Here is an 18,563-nt window from a genome sequence, read left to right as displayed (position 1 = left end):
TAAGTATTTAGCTAAGTAGCTTGTTAAGCTAACTACTTAGCTATCTTCTTGGCTAAGTATTTAGCTAAGTAGCTTGTTAAGCTAAATAGGAATGCAATTATTTTGTTGTACGGCTCCTCCAGACTTTCCAATTGATATCGGACCAAATTCATTCTAACCCAATATAAGTCAATGGGGAAAAGTATTTTTAGACCCCTGGGCCTCATGAGACACACCCATCTTGAGAAAAAGAAAGGAGGGGCCAACTTTGAATGTTGTGTTTACAAACCATAACAGACAAAAAATCCTGCTCATTGTGCCTTTAATGAAACTGTATTAAATCAATGGTACGCTGTTCCCGAAGTGAGATTTGTCTTCTTTCCTCACTTGAAGCACCTTTCTGAAGATCCTTTGAAAACATTCATGAATTATTGGTTCAATGCATCATCCACTAACTAAGAGCTGTCGAGGAACAGTAGGGCTGGGCCATATATGAATACCATCACACTGATATATTCATACTGATATGTAATGATTTAAAAATTATAAAATTGTTGAATGCATGAACGAAGCATGTTCTGCAGACAAAACTCTTAAAATATATCTAAAAAACTAGCTTAGAACCATTAATGGATAAGGCTGGTGTGACTCTATATCTTCAACAAATCCCATGAAAAGACAGAAAACTAAAATGTGTTAGTTCATCCATTAGTAGTTTCTGAAGCCCATCCATTCCTGCACAAAATATAAATCTTTAAAAACTATTTTCCAGCTGTATATTCATCCACTTTTGGTGCTCTTGTGGGTATTCAGAGCAGCAGGATGGTGCATAAAGAATTGACTCAAAACGAACTACAGGGCCCAAGTTTATTGTAATGAAGTAATGTTTTACTGGCTCACTGATTTTAATCGGTTTTGGAAAACAATGGAGGTCTATGGCACAGAGGCAGAAGATGTATCACACTAAATACGTTTTGATTTTTGGTCTTTTCAAAGGATTTGTGCAGAAGAATGAGACCAAATATGATTATAGGTAAAAAAAAAAAAAAAACTCACAACACTGAGTTACCGCCCAGCCCCACGTTTACGACAGCTTGTAATAAATAATGAAGGTTAATGGAACATTTAATAAAACATGTCCATGAATACTCTGAGGTCAGCTGAACAGTCCTGGGAAGATGCTCCACTAAGGTTACAACAACTTGCAGGTATAAAAAACTATAGACTGATTTGGCAATCAAAATGAGTATCATCAATAAATACGTACAAAATGAATAAATAAACCTGGAAATACGTACATTAGTAAATAATAATAATAATAATACTAATAAAAACCTTATCCTCTATGACATACTAAGAGTCTCTGTGTGTAGTCCTTATTGGCTGGGAGGTTGTGTAGTCCATAAACTTATACTTCTAATAATGATCCACTCTTTCTGACTGGCCGTCACCACAATGCGGACACACTCAATGTCAAAGGCAATTTTGTGGTCGACGTCTTGAACCTCAATGTTGCCGTTTTTAAACTCCCCTAATGTGATGTAAGAGGAACACTGCTTCCCTTTCTTGGTCCCGACTAGTTTCTCTCCCACCTCCAGAGCTCCGTGGTGAAGAATGTCATTCTGCCGGTCGTCCGAACCCGTAGCGATCTTAATTTTACTAATTTTGGTCGATTTATTAAAGACGATGACGAAGAAGTCTCCGGTGGAAGGAGGCTTCCCCCAGAAGTACTCGTCGACGGTGCTGTAGGCCTTGGTGGCGTCGTAGTTCTCGAAGACGTTGATGTTGGTGTGGAGGGTTGCCGGGGGGTTGTCGGGGATGTCGATGGAGTCTTCCTCGAAGTCGTCGTCCTTCAGCTTGTTCTCCGCCCCTTTGTAGGACGAGTAGTAGCCCATGTGCTGGAACAGCGAGGGCTTGAAGCGGATCACGTCCTTCTGGGCCAGCAGACCCCGGAAGTGGATGAGCAGCCAGTCGCAGGGCATCTCCTGGTAGAACATGAGCAGGAAGTGGGCGAGGCGCGGCAGGTCTCGGGAGTGGTACAGCTTCCCGATGTAGCCCAGCTTGGAGAACTCCAGCATCACCCAGTAGGAGCCGTCTCTGGAGGTGATCACCTGGTTAAAACGCACAAATTGTTAGGTTGGTTGGATGTAAAAACTATGATTTTTGTAATAACTGATGGTTTTTATTAAGAATGAGCTGGATGTTGTGGCTCGGGAGAGGGACGTCTGGAATGCCCTGCTTAGCCTGCTGCCCCCGCGACCCCGCCCCGGATAAGCGGAGGAAAATGGATGGATGGATGGATAATAACAAAATCACCTCTTATTATTTATAGAAATTTGTCTTTGAGTTCAGAGGCACATAATTATTCAACAAGGCAGTTGGAGGTTGTTTCACTTTACCAAGATCTAAGACTATGATTCAACGTACAGTTATATATATATATATTAGGGCCGGGACTCGATTAAAAAAATGTATCTAATTTATTAGAGGCTTTGTAATTAATTAATCGAAATTAATTGTTTATTTTTGTTCAAGTCCAACAGACCAGTGCAATTTTTGCCATTAAGTGTAGCAATAGCATATTTATAAATATAGTACATTTCATAAATCCAGGTAGCCTATAGGTAGGGAGACCTTCTGTAAACTAGAATACTTTGGTTTTTGAAGTAAAACACAGTCCACGCTAGCTTCCACACTAGCCGCTAGCTGCTATATGTTTAGCATTGAGGTGATACTTGAGACTGGATGTGCTGCGGTGATATGTGAATTCCTTGTTGCGTAGCTTGCACACAAAAAATGTCACTGGTCTGTTGGACTTGAACAAAAATAAACAATATTTTTGTTGCTTAAGCTTATGTATTCAGTCATTATTCAATGGTATACTAAAAATCCATGGGAAAAAAATGACTTCTCACTGTTCTCAGGTCAAATATTTATATGCGATTAAAATGCGATTAATTTCGATTAATTAATTACAAAACCTCTAATTAATTAGATTGATTTTTTAATCGAGCCCCGGCCCTAATGTATTTATATAATGTATGTCATGTCTGTTATCATTCTGTGTATTCCTACATTGTATTTGTCACACTGAAATATGATGATAGACCACAGGAAGAACAGCTGGGGATCTAAATAAAAACAAAGAAACAAACCTTCTTCAGCGCCGTCAGGAAGTTCCTGGAGCAGCGCACGTCGTCCTCCAGCATCATGTAGAAGTGGGACAGGTTGGTGCAGAAGTTGAGCAGGAAGGCGTAGTCCACGTTCTGCTTGGAGCGGAACCGGACCCGGTCCTCCGGGTCGTTGTAGTTCCTCTTCAGGCCGTCCAGAGACGGGTAGTACTCCTCGGGGGCCTGGATCACCAGGAGGCGCCCCGCTATGATGTGGTGAGCAAACTTCCTGGTGATCTCCTGCACCAGGTTCTCACACCACACCAGGTCAAAGTCGGCCAGGTGGACCACCACCACGATCTCCTTCAGCTCCTCGTAGCTCGACTGGTCGAAGATGGATTTGATCGTCTCCAGCAGGTAGTTTCCTCTTTTTCTCTTGACTGACGACAGTCCGATGGTGAGATACTCTGAGGCAGAAAGCAGCATTTTAAGCACACTGTACTGTTTTTTTTATTTTTTTATTGTATTATTTTACTGGGTTATTTTGATTTTTCTACATTAACTGCAAATGCCTTAAAAACAAGTAAATCACTTTTATTACAAATATTATTTTTTTTTTACAGTATTATTCAATTGCTCAATGGTCTTAAATGTAAAATTACAGTAAATTGTATGTAAAAAAAAAAATACAAAATAAATAGACATCATATTGCAGAATGTAAAATTAAGACAACTTTCTGTTTTCTTACAGTAAAACTTGATATTTAATGTAAAAACATGGAAAAATTAATTTAAAAAAAATGTAAAGTCAAGTTACCATCATATTAAAGTAAAAAAATAACAGTGCTCGGTGCGATTGCCCCGTGGCCCTAATAATATTAACTTTATTGGCCTTGACCTCCAATGTAAAAATGAAAAATGTAGAAAAAAAATCAGCAAGAATCAGTCGTACAAACAGAGTTATTCTTCAATGACTTGTACGAGGAGAACTTGACTATGACGGCGTATTAGGGCATATTAAGTATGAATAAAATTAAAAATACAATATTTTGAGGGTAATATTTTGAGAAAAAAGTTGCAATTTTACTAGATTAAAGTGGCAGATCTACAAGAAAAAAGGTTGCAGATTTAAGAGATTTAAAGTGGCAAATATGAGCAAAAAAAGTCGCAGATTTACAAGAAAAAAGTGGAAAAAAAAAACTTTTTTCCTGCAGATTCACCACTTTAAATCTCATTAATCGTAGATTTGCCACTTTAAGCTTGTAAATTTATTTCTCTAAATATTACCCCCCTCCCCCGGGTCCGTATGTTTTTTTTTACACATTCTGGCCGTATGTAATATCCTCCAATATTCTCTAGGGTTGAAATTTGGATTTTGCAAGTATTTCAATGAGTGCCCTATTAAGGGTTAAAGCTAAATAAAAAAAACCCTAAAAAAACAAGTGGTAGTTAAAATTTTCTTCAACCAGGAATATTTAAGATTACAGTTTTTTTTTTTTTATCACCAGTGATACATTTCCATAAATGGTGTTTTAGCTTTAGCTCTTTGTTCTTCCTGAAGGTAAAACTTCAGAAGTAAATCATGGTGTAGATGAGCAGAGGAGTGCGTAAAGTGTTTAATTTTGAGGTAAAAAGTCTCTGTGGAGCAGTTGCCTTTTATTGCTGCACTTTAAAACCCCCACGTCACAGATTTTTAACTTTCACACTAGTTCTTATTCTCAGCTCATGTAAGCTTCACTGTAACTCCCCCAGGCTGGTGAAAAACAGTCGATGTAAATTTTTCTCTTCAAACAAACACTAAAACTCACTCTTGCGGTTGAGCGGCGTCCCGGCGAGATAACGATATGTGACATTGATGCTTCCAGAGAAATTACTGAGGTCTCTGAAGGTGTGAACGTAGCGCTCGGAGCTGGAGGGGTGGACGGACGTTTCCCTCAGCTGCCTCTTATCTCCTTCCTGCAACACACAAGAACAAACACAACATTATTTGGTAACACTTAACAATAACCCTCATTTATAAACAGATAGTTTATTAATGTTTAAACTTTTGTTGAGTGTTGAGTTAACTGCAAATGCCTTAAAAAACAGTAAATCATATGTTCATACTCAAGATATCCGAGTTTTTATTTTTATTTTTTTATTTAATTTTCATATATATATATATATATATATATATATTTATTATTATTATTATTATTTAACCGTAACCCTTTTTTAGTAATTTTGTGTCTCTTAGTGTCTTTTTGTGGTCATTCTGTGTCTTGTAGTGTTGTTTTTTAGTAATTTTGTGTCTTTTTGTGGTCATTTTGTGTCTTTTTTTGGTCATTTTGTGTCTTTTTTGGGGTCATTTTGTGTCTTTTTCTAGTCATTTTGTGTCTTTTAGTGTCTTTTTTTAGTCATTCTGTGTCTTTGAGTGTCTCTTTTGTCATTTTGTGTCTTTTTTTGGTCATTTTGTGTCTTTTAGTATCTTTTTTTCCTCATTTTGTGTCTTTTTTTAGTCATTTTGTATCTTTTTTAGTCATTCTGTGTCTTTTAGTGTCTTTTTTTGTCATTTTATGTCTTTTTTAGTCATTTTGTGTCTTTTAGTGTCTTTTTTTTGTCACTTTGTGTCTTTTTTTAGTCATTTTGTGTATTTTTTTTGGTCATTTTGTGTATTTTTTTAGTCATTTTGTGTCTTTTTTAGTCCTTACGTCCAACATAAAATGTGATTTTGAATCTTTCTTTTTACTTTTAAAACACTATCATGCTCAATATATTTTTTTTAAATGCTGCAAATGTGAACAAAGGTGTCAAATCTAACATATAAGAGGGTTCCATCCAGTTATATCATTTTATACTAAATATATTTGAGCTTGTCTCCAGTTTTACTTGGTATATCATCATCAAACTGAAACTGGCCTCATGGAGTTTACAGCCAGAACTTTAGAGGTAAATTTACAGTAGGGCTCCACGCTGCTTTGTTTTCTAGTCTGGATGTGATGAAGAAGTCTGGAATTGGAGCTTTTGGAGACTCCAGAGGGTTAAAGATTAAATATCCATCTATAAACATCACTTGGTTGGTTATTGTAAAGTGTTACCCATTATTTCACATTGTGAAGAGAGAAAAAAAACATGCACAAGCTGTCAGAGATACGGCAGAACATAGACAGGAAACTCATCTTTAAAAAAACTTGTGTTGTGAATAATTCAAACGAGGGGAAAACAGACTTTTTGTTTTCTTAAACTTGTCTCTAACATCATGTATAAACTTGAGACAATATGTGTCTGCATGTGGCTATAACCCCTGACGTCTGAAGACAAAAGAAATCTTCCCTCAGGCAGTTTGCACAGCTGAGAAAATGGACTTGAGAAAAGCAACCGGGGAGCTGAAAAAAAAAATGCAAACTAGCTTTTAATAATTTAAATAACAAACACAGATAATGTACTGTGATCACCAAGTTTTGATGGCATCATGAATAAGAAATAAATCATCTGGATGATTTCAACTTGGGTCCATGTTATTAAACATTTAAACAGGTTTCCTGTAAAAGAACAAGCAATTATAAAAGAGAAGACATTCGGTTTAAAAAGCATATTTGGTGGAATTAGTTGTTCACATTAGGAGCTTATAAAGCAGGGGTCTCAAACACTCATTACCTGGGGGCCGCTGGAGGCTGTATCAACATGACCAAAAAAACACAGAATTACTAAAAAATAGACACAAAATGACAGAAAAAACTAAATACTTAAAAAAGAAAACAAAAAATGACACAAAATGACTTTAAAAAGACACAAAATGACAAAAAAAATACACAAAATGACAAAAAAATATACAAAATGACAAAAAATACACAGAATTACCAAAAAAAGACAAAAAATTACCAGAAAAAGACACAAAATGATCAAAAAAGACACAAAATTATAAAAAAAAAAAGACACAAAATCACAGAAAAAAGACACAAAATCACAGAAAAAAACTGAATTACTTAAAAAAGACACAAAATGACAAAAGGACACAAAATGACAAAAAAACACAAAATTACAAAAAGCCACAAAATTATTATAAAAAGACACAAAATTACAAAAAGACCAAAAAAAGACACAAAATTACCCAAAAAAGACACAGAATTACCGAAAAGACACAAAATTATTTTAAAAAAAGACACAAAATTCATTAAAAAAGACACAAAATTACCAAAACAAGACACAAAATTACCAAAAAAGTAATTAAAGGGACCTTCCACATACAACATGGTAAAGTGCCATTCATATAAAACTCACATTAAACTTTCATATCAAGGTGGGGGCCACAAAATATCATCACGAGGGCCACAATTGGCCCACGGGCCACGAGTTTGAGACCCCTGTTATAAAGTGAGCGCTTCATGTGAGAACTAACCAGCACATAGCCGTCCTCGATGTACAGGTTGAGGAAGAGGAGGAAGGTGATGAGGAAGCCGAGGAAGGGGATGGTGGAGCGTTTCCGCAGACACCTCATCTTGTCCAGGGATTTCCACACCAGCCTCATGTTGCAGCAGCTCTCACTGGGATCTGAACGAGAAAAAGAGGAGAAGAAGAGTTAGAGACGCTGGCTTCACATGTCGCCAGCTGCTAATAATTAGCGTTTTTATCAAACATCAACAGATTGTGGGGGAATTAATTCGAGGACCACGAGGCCACGTGTGACGTAATTATCTTCCACAAGCTTCCTAATTATTTTTCAGCACACTTCTAATGTGACAGTTTTTCTTTTGTTTCCTTTTCATCACTTCATTACTTCAGAGAACAGAAAAGGGACATAACAGATATTTACATGCCAAACAACTGTGAGGAAACTGTGGCTATAATATTTTCTAAAACTGCACAAAAAAGTAACATTTTTATACCCTTACACTTGTTTTTTTATGTATAAAAGTGAAAAACAATAATTGGAGATTTTTAAACGTCTACTTCTCCGGCATAATTTCACCTAGAGACTCCATTTAAACTTTAAACAGTAGACACAAGTCTTGTGTATCGGTGAATTAATCCACGTTTTGATAGGTCATATAGTTTTTTATCAATCCCTGTTCAATGACCATGATCATTTTTGAAGAAATTCTGAGATTATAATGGGTGTGTATTGCACGGAATGTTAGTGTCACAGTGTGTGACATCATCGGCAGAGTGTAGAGGGAGAGAAAAAATTGTCAAAAAATACATTTGAAAAATGCGCTCCAGGCCGCAAATTCCACTCTACAGAAATAATTTATACATAGAAATGTAGGAAAATTTGTCTTCTCACTCACAATCCTCTGGTAAAGCTGTCAGAGTTATAGTTTGGGCGTACGACGCACAGATGCGCCACCAACACCCACCAACAGCCTCATTGGCTACCATATTAAAAACGCAGGAAGATTTCTGAAATTTTTTAGATCACTCTAACAAAGCTATTTTTTCATTTTTCTTAAAAAAACCACATATGTAGACATTCAGAAAGAACACTCAAAGTGAAGTCGGATCAATGATAGGTATTATGGTTTTGCCAAAAATGCTTTCTGTTTGAGGCCAGAAATTTCAGTCTGTCCACCTCTGGCTGCTGTCACTGTGCTAGAAGATTCCACAGCTGTTAATTTCCGTTGATTGCTCTGCTCTGATTGGTCGACCCCAAAGCCTTTGATGCTTTGATGTGACTACAGTTACAGATACACGCACGCACACATGTACGTGTAAGCGCACACTCCCCCAGATACATGTTTCACACACACACATTTTGAGGTTAAAGGTCATAGGTTGCTGTATAAATAAATACTTGAAAAGGAATGCTTGTTGTAGTTGTGCTCCTTGTATATTATATAGTATCATAACATTACTAGTATTAATTGTTTGAAATCTCTGAAGAATCTCATCATAGTGTACACACACCGGCAGTAGCCCCCGTGGCCCTTTCAGAATTTCCTCAGAGGAAATTTTCTAGTTTATACTTCTCATTGTTTTATTGATGCTTATTTCTACTTTTGCTGTAGGCTACTAATAAAAAACACTTGATTACTGCTGCAAATCAAGTTTGTTCACTAATAAAAATGAAAATGGACACCAGTTTGGAGCTGATTTTGTATTTGAGTCTGTTAACGAAGATGAGCTGTGGTCAGCGGCAGCATTTCAATATATTCTTTATGCTACGATGGTCAAAAGAAGATGCTTCTGTCTGCTCTTATCAGCTCGCTTACTGCTCTTTGTTGTGAAAATGTGACATTTCTGCTCGAGGCCAGCGTCACTTCTCAATTCAATTCAATTTATTTCAGATTTGCATAAAGAAAGAGAGACAAAAGGTGAAAAATGAGAGACAAAAGGATGAATACTCTCATTAATCTATGAATTGATCAATTATATTCAGATTTCTTTTTCAAATGGACAAAATGCCCATCATACTGTCCCAGAGGAGACATTTTTTGACTAACAATCCAATTATTGATTGATTTTGACAATAAATGGCTTCAAATCAATTTGTTTTACCAATTTAAAATGGTTAAACAGAGTTTGATGTAAGAGAAAAAGAAGGTTGGAGCCGTACTTTCCTTCTGGTTTGGAGCGCCGGCTGCCAGGAGCCGCTGAGCATATTGTATGAGAGCGCTGAGAGTGGATCAGTGGCTGGCAGCCTGACGGAGCTGCAGATGGAGGAAACTGATTCAGTCGGTGCAGAAATGTGAACTGCTGACCGTCCCTTCTGGTCACAAACCAGCTTCAAGATCCTTTAAAGCTTTGATTATAATTCAAGAGAACAACACTTGAGCTGTGTTAGTATTATGAACAGGGACGGCTCTAGGCAGAGGCGAGATAGGCGGTCTCCTAGAGCGCCATCTGCTGGTGAAAAACAAAAAAAACAAATAATTTTTGATGCCCATTGTCGCCCTCGCTTTGTGTTCTGCCTTGAAAATAATATATACCGTATTTCCTCAAATAGTAGCCAGGGCTTCTATTAATAAAAAATCGGTTTGGGACCCGGCTAATAATAGGGGCAGGCTATTATTTGAAGGAGGCTTTTATTAAAAAAAGAAAATCAGAGCAGCTCTGACCGGCACTTTTTAGAGTGTTTTACACAGCGCATTGTAGCCAGTTACCCGGATGTCGGCCATATTGGAAGTACTCGGGTGTAAACAAACAATGAACAGCACGCTGAATGTTCATTTTAAGTAGGATGTAAAATGTCTAAACTACTAAAAAGCCCAGAAGAACGTGCGTAAACGGCTCGACTTTACAGAGAATGACTAGGACAGCGGGAGAAACAACCATATTTACCTACAGTACTAACTCGTGTGGCCAAACTTCAAAATACAGGTGTTGTTGAAGTTTCCTGAATGGTGTTCTCCGTAGCATCACCTCCGCGGTTGGAGTTAGGATTTAAGTTTAAGGTTAGGCCTAGTAGAGAGAACTGTTTGGGGTTCAGGTAAACTTGGGCTCATGTTAACAACTTAAAGGAGGACTGGTTGGGGTCAGGGGTCAGGTTGGTGCAGGTTAAGGTAAGGGGTACACATATCGACGGGGGAACAGACTTTGACATAACACCGGTAAGACACCCGGCTTATAAAAGAGGCCGGCTTTTATTTACTGAAAATCGTTTTTACACCCGGTTAATAAATGAGGCCGGCTTTTATTTACTAAAAATCGTTTTTACACCCGGTTAATAAATGAGGCCGGTCATTAATAGGGGCCTGGCTTTAAATTGAGGAAATACAGTATTAACAAAAATAAAAATAACAGATAAACAATGACATTTTCTCACTTGTGGTGCTGAGTCACGTGACATGTGGTCATTGCCTTGCCCCCCTTTAGACAGTCAGATCGCTGTCACAGAGGTCAGGTCACGTCAAGTGACAGACAGGTTATGTTTTGATATATTTTGCGAGATGAAACGGCCGTCAAAGCTCTCCAGTGCGCAGTATCGAAAGAGAAGAAAAGAGGAGGAGGAGAAGAAGTCCCAATCTTTTTTTAAATGCCGTTTTGTATGAAGACGTTTCATTTGTATTAGCTTGCTAGCTAGGTCGAAATAAAGCAACGCTAGCTTAACACAATGAAGCACGTTTTTCGCGGGGTTTGCACTTTCATTGTCTCTCTTGGCTCTAAATTTGTTAGCGGTCTCCAGATGTGCTTCTTTGCGAATTTACTTGTAAGTTAATAATTCTATAGACAGACAGTTGTATTATATAGCCTGGTTGGCACCATGGGCAAACAAAAAAGGGAGTTTCCCCCTCCATGAAACAGCAAGCGGAGCTGTTCAACACGAATGGATCTCGCCTTGGGCACCAAATGGGCTAGAGCCGGCCCTGGTTATGAAGAACGGGGGATGGTGGTTTTAGAGCTCCTCCCTCTCTCTGTGGTTCTCCTGCTCAGCTGATTGGCCCCGCCCCCTTATTTATAGAGAGTTTCTCCAGCAGACATTGCTGCCAACTGATCAGCACTGTGATGATGTAAATGTCAGAAGATGAAACTGATTTATACTATTATTTAGTAAATGATCTGTGAAGTGTTTCCCTGTCAGATAAAACAAAGAAATCACATCTGATAACGACAGCTCCATCCACATATATCAGGAGGATTATCAGCAGCAATGAAAGCTTTCAGCTACAACAGAATTATGCATCAGGCTCCGTCACAGAAAGATTTGCACCTCCTCATAGCAACTGTAGAGCCGATCTGACCGAGGGAGGAACAGCAGCAGGAGGAACAGCCGACAAATGTAGCAATGCCGTTGTTCTTTTCTTTGCCAGCAATTAGGCATCAGCATGCGCTTTTGTTCCACTGCTGCAAGACCCCAGAGATGCCTAATAGAATACAAACTACCTCTAAGCTCAGTTCAATGACCACACACACATCGATCACTCGCACCAGGAGTCAGCCTCACCTGGGACTCAGCTAGTCAATACCTCTTTGTGCACACTTGAAAACTGAATTTAACATATCCATCCAGTACAGCCTGCTCTCTGCAATTTTCTACCCAGTGTGCTTTCATGTGGCCGGCAGTTATCAGTAATTACAATATTTTGCAGGTATTTTTCCACCTACACAGTACAGCAAATATGAACGAACATTAATATCTACATCAGGGGTCTTACCGGAGCGTTTATTATCTGCCGTGTTGTTGTTACCGGAAGAAGAGGAAATGTTATGTAATGTGATTTAGTGTCTTTTTTATAATAATTTTGTGTCTTTGTTTTTGTATTTTTGTGTCTTTTTTTGATAATTTTGTGTCTTTTTTCTATTTTTTTTGTCTTTTTTTTTGTCTCACAATTTTGTCTCTTTTTTAGTAATTTTGGGTGTTTTGGGTCATTTTGTGTTTTTTTTTTGTCGTTTTGTGTCTTTTTTAAGTAATTTAGTTTTTTTTCTGTCATTTTGTGTCTTTTTTTTTAGTAATTTTGTGTCTTTTTTGGGTCATTTTGTGTCTTTTTTTAAAGTAATATAGTTTTTTTTCCGTCATTTTGTGTCTTTTTTTTTTAGTAATTTTGTGTCTTCTTTTGGTCATTTTGCTACTGCCTCCAGGTAATTTGAGTTTGAGACCCCTGATCTACATACAACATCTAAGTAAATGCTCAAATATGCTGTAGCTGCACTGTTTCAAATGCAAGGTTTGACACATCTTGACCAGATTGAACATTTAGCCAGAAGAATGGAAATTAAATTGTGTTTATGGGCTCCTTCCAGCTAGCACACTCTGCTTTTATCACAGTTTTGTTGTCACCAAACTCCCTTTATGTCAATCTAACGAGATTTTTTCAGAATGAGCTGGGGCCAGACTGATAGGAGTTAAGTGCACTGTGCATGGCTGTGGATCCACGGGCAGAGCAGAGAGGCCGTGTTGTGGTTTATTTCGTCCAGTTCACACACACAGTGCATAATGGATATTTAACAGCCCCGGCCTGCTGGAAGTGTGCTGTGTCCTGAAATGGTGCTGGGGACATCTGAGGGAGTGTGTGACTGCCAGGATGACACACCCATTAAAACACACTTAGTCCATTTCACTGCTGCAGCTCCACTCTGGATTCATGCCACAAGGATGAACACACAACAACACACACACACACACACACATACAAGCCTGGCTCTTGTTAATGGATGCTCACAGTGAATCCATTTATACCATCATCCATATATCCATATATGCCTTTTTCCATATTCCAAGAATATACAGAAGACCGCTGTGCATCTCAGTCACAGTTAACCCTTTGATGCACAAAATGCTGCTGTGTGTTTCTGTATTCTATCTTTTTTTATCTATCTAAGTATTCTTTAAATATCTTGTTTTTGATATAAACAAAAAACAGATAATTATTTCCATTTTGCTTCTTATACTTTATGAAGAAAAAAAGTTTTTGTGTTATTACATAGCTAACTACTTGGCTAAGTAGCTTGCTAAGCTAACTAGTTAGCTAGTAGTAGCTTAGCAAGCTACTTAGCCAAGAAGGTAGCTAAGTAGTTAGCTTAGCAAGCTACTTAGTCAAGAAGGTAGCTAAGTAGTTAGTTTAGCTAAATACTTAGCCAAGAAGGTAGCTAAGTAGTTAGCTTAGCATGTTACTTAGCTAAAGAATGGATATGGATAATTTTTCACCCATGGTGTGCATTAGAAGAGTAGAGACACAAAAAGGGATTTTATTAAATAATAAAAGAAAACATAACGTATGTAGGCCTATGTAGGTATGTATGATGATCAAAAACAAACTAATTGAGGAAAACCTGGAATACTGAATGATGAAAATAATTTATTGCAAAGATATAGAAGATAAAATCTCTGTCGGGTCACTTTAGACCCATGTGGTGCATCAAAGGGTTAAATCTAAATCTGGGCTAAGAGAAGTGAGCATGTTTTTCAGCTGTGCCTTCGGCAGGATGAGCATCTCATCCTCTTCCTGCTCGGAGCTCGTGTTGAATTATTGAAATAAGAGAGACGCCTCGCTTTGTCTCGTAGCATCAGGATAGACGCTAAAACTCCAATCTGAGAGATCAACTCCCCGGAAAAAAAAGTTGTTTAATTGTAGCTCTCTGTCCCACTGGCTCAGGCTAAGAATACCATTTAGTTTTATTGTAGGTCAGGAGTCTCAACACGGCTTATGTTTGTGCAAAAGGAAAGAGCAGCTGCAGAGTTTCTCACCAGACGAAGGCTGAGAAGCGAGAGCTAGCTGAGCCCGGTGTCAGGAGGACTCTGCTGCTTCTAGCCATCAGCTGAGATTCCTCCAAAGTGGCTCTAATGATTCTTCTCATCATGCTGCACTCAGCTTTCTCCAGCACAACTCTGCAATTTACTGCAGACACGCCACACATATAATGGAGGAGATGCAGCATGTTCTGCTTCAGCATTAAAGAGTTCTGGCACAATGTCAGTAACACCACTAAAGATGGGTCGTCTGCATTGTTAAATATTAGTGCAGTGCCCGTAGGAAGTAGACCACAGGACTCAAGTAGGTGCATAACTTTTAAGAGTAATCATCTGTAATCGCTACAGGAGTGCTATATAAGTGTAACACAATGTGTGAAAGAAGAAGAGCAAAGGAAAAAGAGGTGTTTTTTTAATTTATTCTTATTTTAATTATTTTTAAATAATTTTGTGTCTTTTTTTGGTAATTCTGTGTCTTTTTTTTTTGGTATTTTTTGTCTTTTTTTGTAATTTTGTGTCTTTTTTTGATCATTTTATGTCTTTTGGGTCATTTTGAGTCTTTTTAAAATAATTTTGTCTTTTTTGTAATTTTGTGTCTTTTTTGGTCATTTTGTATCTTTTTTTAGTAATTTTGTGTCTTTTTTTGGTCAATTTGTGTCTTTTTTAGGTCAATTTGTGTCTTTTTTAAATAATTTAGTTTTTTTCTGTCATTTTATGTCTTTTTTTAGTAATTTTGTGTCTCTTTTTGGTCAATTTGGGTCTTTTGTAGGTCATTTTGTGTCTTTTTTTTTAGTAATTTTGTGTCTCTTTTGGGTCATTTTGTGTCTTTTTTAAATAATTTAGTATTTTTCTGCCATTTTGTGTCTTTTTTTAGTAATTTTGTGCCTTTTTTTAGTAATGTTGTGTCATTTGTATGTTGTTTTGGTCATTCTGATCCTGCCTCCAGCGACCCCCAGGTAATTTGAGTTTGAGACCCCTGGCCTACAACCACCAGAAAGCTCTTTGAGTAATAATACCAGAGGATATACCATTCTGGATGTAACAGTCACACCCTGCAAAGAGCCAAAACTCCTTCCGTTGCTCCTGGAAGAGATAAGAGCTCCAAAAAACCCTCCAAGGAAACTATCACCTGGTTGTATCACACTATGACTGCCGCCTTGGGCTTTGGAAATGACTCTCAGCTGGAAATCTTCTAGCCATCAATCTCTGACGTCACAGCCAGATGAAGGTTATTATGTTGCTGTGCAGAAAGACGAGGGAGTGAAAACGAGAAACCAGGGAATTGGAAAAATTAGGTGAAGAGCTCTGTATAGACTAATATCACGATGAAGATGAAACATTTATGTTCCCAACGTTTCCACAAAGTGCCTTGTGCAATTAGGAGCGTAGAATTTAGGACTTAGAAATCTCTTTTTTTAAGGAGATCCTGCAGCTAAAAGAGGGTAAACCTTTATAGGGCGGCAACTAATGGTTCCTTTTTAATATCATTCTATAAATGATCCTTTTTGGTTGAAACATTTAATCATGAAGTGTCAGAAAATAGCAAAAAAAGAGGAACTCAAAGCCCCAAGTAGTGTTTTAAAACTGCAACCAAATTAAGGCTGCACAATTAGTTTAATTACAATCTTAATATGGACTGGTGCAATATTTGTTAAAGACCAAATATGTGTCAAAATACTTTCTGAATTAATTATTGTTGTGCTGCAACCTGCCCCGGTCTACCAACAGTTTACTAGAGAAAAATATGTGTTTAGTAGAGATCATTTTAATTAAAATTAAATTAGAAGTTGTGGAAAAATGATCTTTCCCTCCAGTAACATGAGTCATATTGCAATTGCATATCAGTTAAAATAATCTCAATAGTATATTTTTTCCAAATCGTGCAGCCTCAAACCAAAATCTACTTAATTTAATCAGAAAACTTGGACATTTCATGAATAAATAATCGTTTAATGATGAACTTTCAACATTAGATACCTGATCTTTGTATCAGTTCATACTGACTAACAATCTGATAGCAACGTTTAATTAATAAGCTGCATGCCTCATTATCAGGGGTCTCAAACTCGCGGCCCGCGGGCCAATTGTGGCCCTCGTGACGATATTTTGTGGCCCCCACCTTGATATGAAAGTTTAATGTGAGTTTTATATGAATGGCACTTTACCCTGTTGTGTGTGGAAGGTCCCTTTAATGACTTTTTTTGGGGGGTAATTTTGTGTCTTTTTTAAATAATTTTGTGTCTTTTTTAAAAAGTTTGTGTATTTTTTAGTCATTTTGTGTATTTTTTTGGTCATTTTGTGTCTTTTTAAAATAATTTTGTTTCTTTTTTTAAATCATTTTGTGTCTTTTTTGGTCATTTTGTGTCTTTTTTGATCATTTTGTCTTTTTTAAGTAATTTAGTTTTTCTTCTGTCATTTTGTGTCCTTTTTGGTCATTTGTGTCTTTTTTTGGTAATTCTGTATGTTTTTCAAAATAATTTTGTGTCTTTTTGGTAATTCTGTGTCCTTTTTTTTGTAATTTAGTGTCGTTTCAGTCATTTTGTGTCTTTTTTTTGTAATTTTGTGTCTTTTTTTTGTAATTTTGTGTCTTTTTTGATCATTTTGTGTCTTTTTTAAGTAAAAAATAACATGAGCCAAAATAATCTCAATAGTACATTCTTCCACATCGTGCAGCCTGAAACCAAAATCTACTTAACTGAATCAGAAAACTTGCGCATTTCATGAATAATTAATCGATTAATGATGCAAAAGTTTCAACACTAGACACAGTATCGTTTACCTGGACTTAGTTTTGTGCACGTTTTGCAAGCAGTATTATGTTCCAGGCAAAAAAGTAGCTTGGCAAGCCTTGTCTGGATTCATCCTCAGTGTCCTCGGTGCTTCTCTGGCAGCCCGTATGAGATGACTGATCCAGGAATTGTCTTCCGTTCCCCTGCTGCCCCCCCCCCCCCCCCCCCCCCCCCCCCCCCCCCCCTCCCTCTAATGGCCAAATCTGACAGAGGCAGACTTCAAATGGAAAACAAGGAGCTCCCCAGTGAGGAGAAGGCAATTATGGTCTGGCCTGATGTGCAACCTAATGCCAAGAATTCTATATCACACCAAAAAAAAAAAAAAAAACACACAACACAACAAAACAAAAGGCCTCCCATTCCCTCTCCATTCGTAATGGCTTGATTGCTGCCGAGTGGAAGCAATCCTCCTGCATGCCAACAATACCACTATTTGTTCTGGAGTGGTGTGAAAGCGGAGTGAGGAGCAGAGTAAATGGAGAGAAGGTAAGGTTTGTGCACAGCACCACTAACATGTCACAAACATGAGTCGAGTCCCACACTCATTTCACATCCCATCTTCCCAAGGTTGTTCCTTTTTTAAAGGTTTGAAATTTGTTTCTAAAAACACAGTAACAGAATCTTGGTTTCTATGTGCTCAGTGCTGACTGCTTTGACAGTTTGACTCTATAAATGATTGTTTTTTGTTGAAACATCCATCCATTTCCTCCGCTTATCCGGGGCCGGGTTGCGGGGGCAGCAGGATAAGCAGGGCATTCCAGACGTCTTAAAATGTCAGAAAATAGCAAAAAAACAAGAAGAGGAACTTAAAGCCCCAAGTAGTGTCTCGAAACTACAACCAAAATAAGGCTGCACAATTACTTTAATTGCAATCTTAATATGGACTGGTGCAATATTTGTTAAAGACCAAATATGTGTCAAAATACTTTCTGAATTAATTATTGTTGTGCTGCAACATGCCCCGGCCTACCAACAGTTTACTAGAGAAAAATATGTGTTTAGTAGAGATCATTTTAATTAAAATTAAATTAGAAGTTGTGAAAAAATGCTGATTTCCTCCAATAACATGAGCCAAAATAATCTCAATAGCATATTCTTCCACATCGTGAGGCCGGAAACCAAAATCTACTTAATTTAATCAGAAAACTTGCACATTTCATGAATAAATAATCGATTTATGATGCAAAAGTTTCAACAATAGATACAGTATTGTTTACCACGACTTAGTTTTGTGCACATTTTGCAAGCAGTATAAGAAAAAATGGTCTAATATTCATGCTGCCGAGTGGAAGCAATCCTCCTGCATGCCAACAATACCACTATTTGTTCTGGAGTGGTGTGAAAGCGGAGTGAGGAGCAGAGTAAATGGAGAGAAGGTAAGGTTTGTGCACAGCACCACTAACATGTCACAAACATGAGTCGAGTCCCACACTCATTTCACATCCCATCTTCCCAAGGTTGTTCCTTTTTTTAAAGGTTTGAAATTTGCTTCTAAAAACACAGCAACAGAATCTTGGTTTCTATGTGCTCAGTGCTGACTGCTTTGACAGTTTGACTCTATAAATGACTGTTTTTTCTTGA

The 18,563-nt window shown here is 37.5% G+C and overlaps 1 protein-coding gene across 4 annotated transcripts in view; it reads right to left on the bottom strand.

Moving 5' to 3' along the window:
* Positions 1-292: 292 nt before the first annotated feature.
* Positions 293-18,563, bottom strand: part of mgat4c (mgat4 family member C) — a 207,408-nt gene continuing 189,137 nt past the window's right edge. For all 4 annotated transcript variants that reach the window (XM_059335015.1, XM_059335018.1, XM_059335016.1 and 1 more), the window contains 4 exons: positions 7,468-7,619; positions 4,898-5,045; positions 3,135-3,556; positions 293-2,090 (listed from right to left, as the gene is read on the bottom strand). In XM_059335015.1, the coding sequence (XP_059190998.1) occupies positions 1,356-2,090; positions 3,135-3,556; positions 4,898-5,045; positions 7,468-7,596 (1,434 nt within the window). In that variant the 5' untranslated portion in view covers positions 7,597-7,619 and the 3' untranslated portion in view covers positions 293-1,355. The remainder of the gene's footprint in view (positions 2,091-3,134; positions 3,557-4,897; positions 5,046-7,467; positions 7,620-18,563) is intronic.

The sequence above is a fragment of the Centropristis striata genome, chromosome 6, assembly GCF_030273125.1.
Source record: "Centropristis striata isolate RG_2023a ecotype Rhode Island chromosome 6, C.striata_1.0, whole genome shotgun sequence".
Lineage (NCBI taxonomy): Eukaryota > Metazoa > Chordata > Actinopteri > Perciformes > Serranidae > Centropristis > Centropristis striata.
Note: the sequence above shows the minus strand (reverse complement) of the source record. Positions and strands in the feature narration are given on the sequence as shown.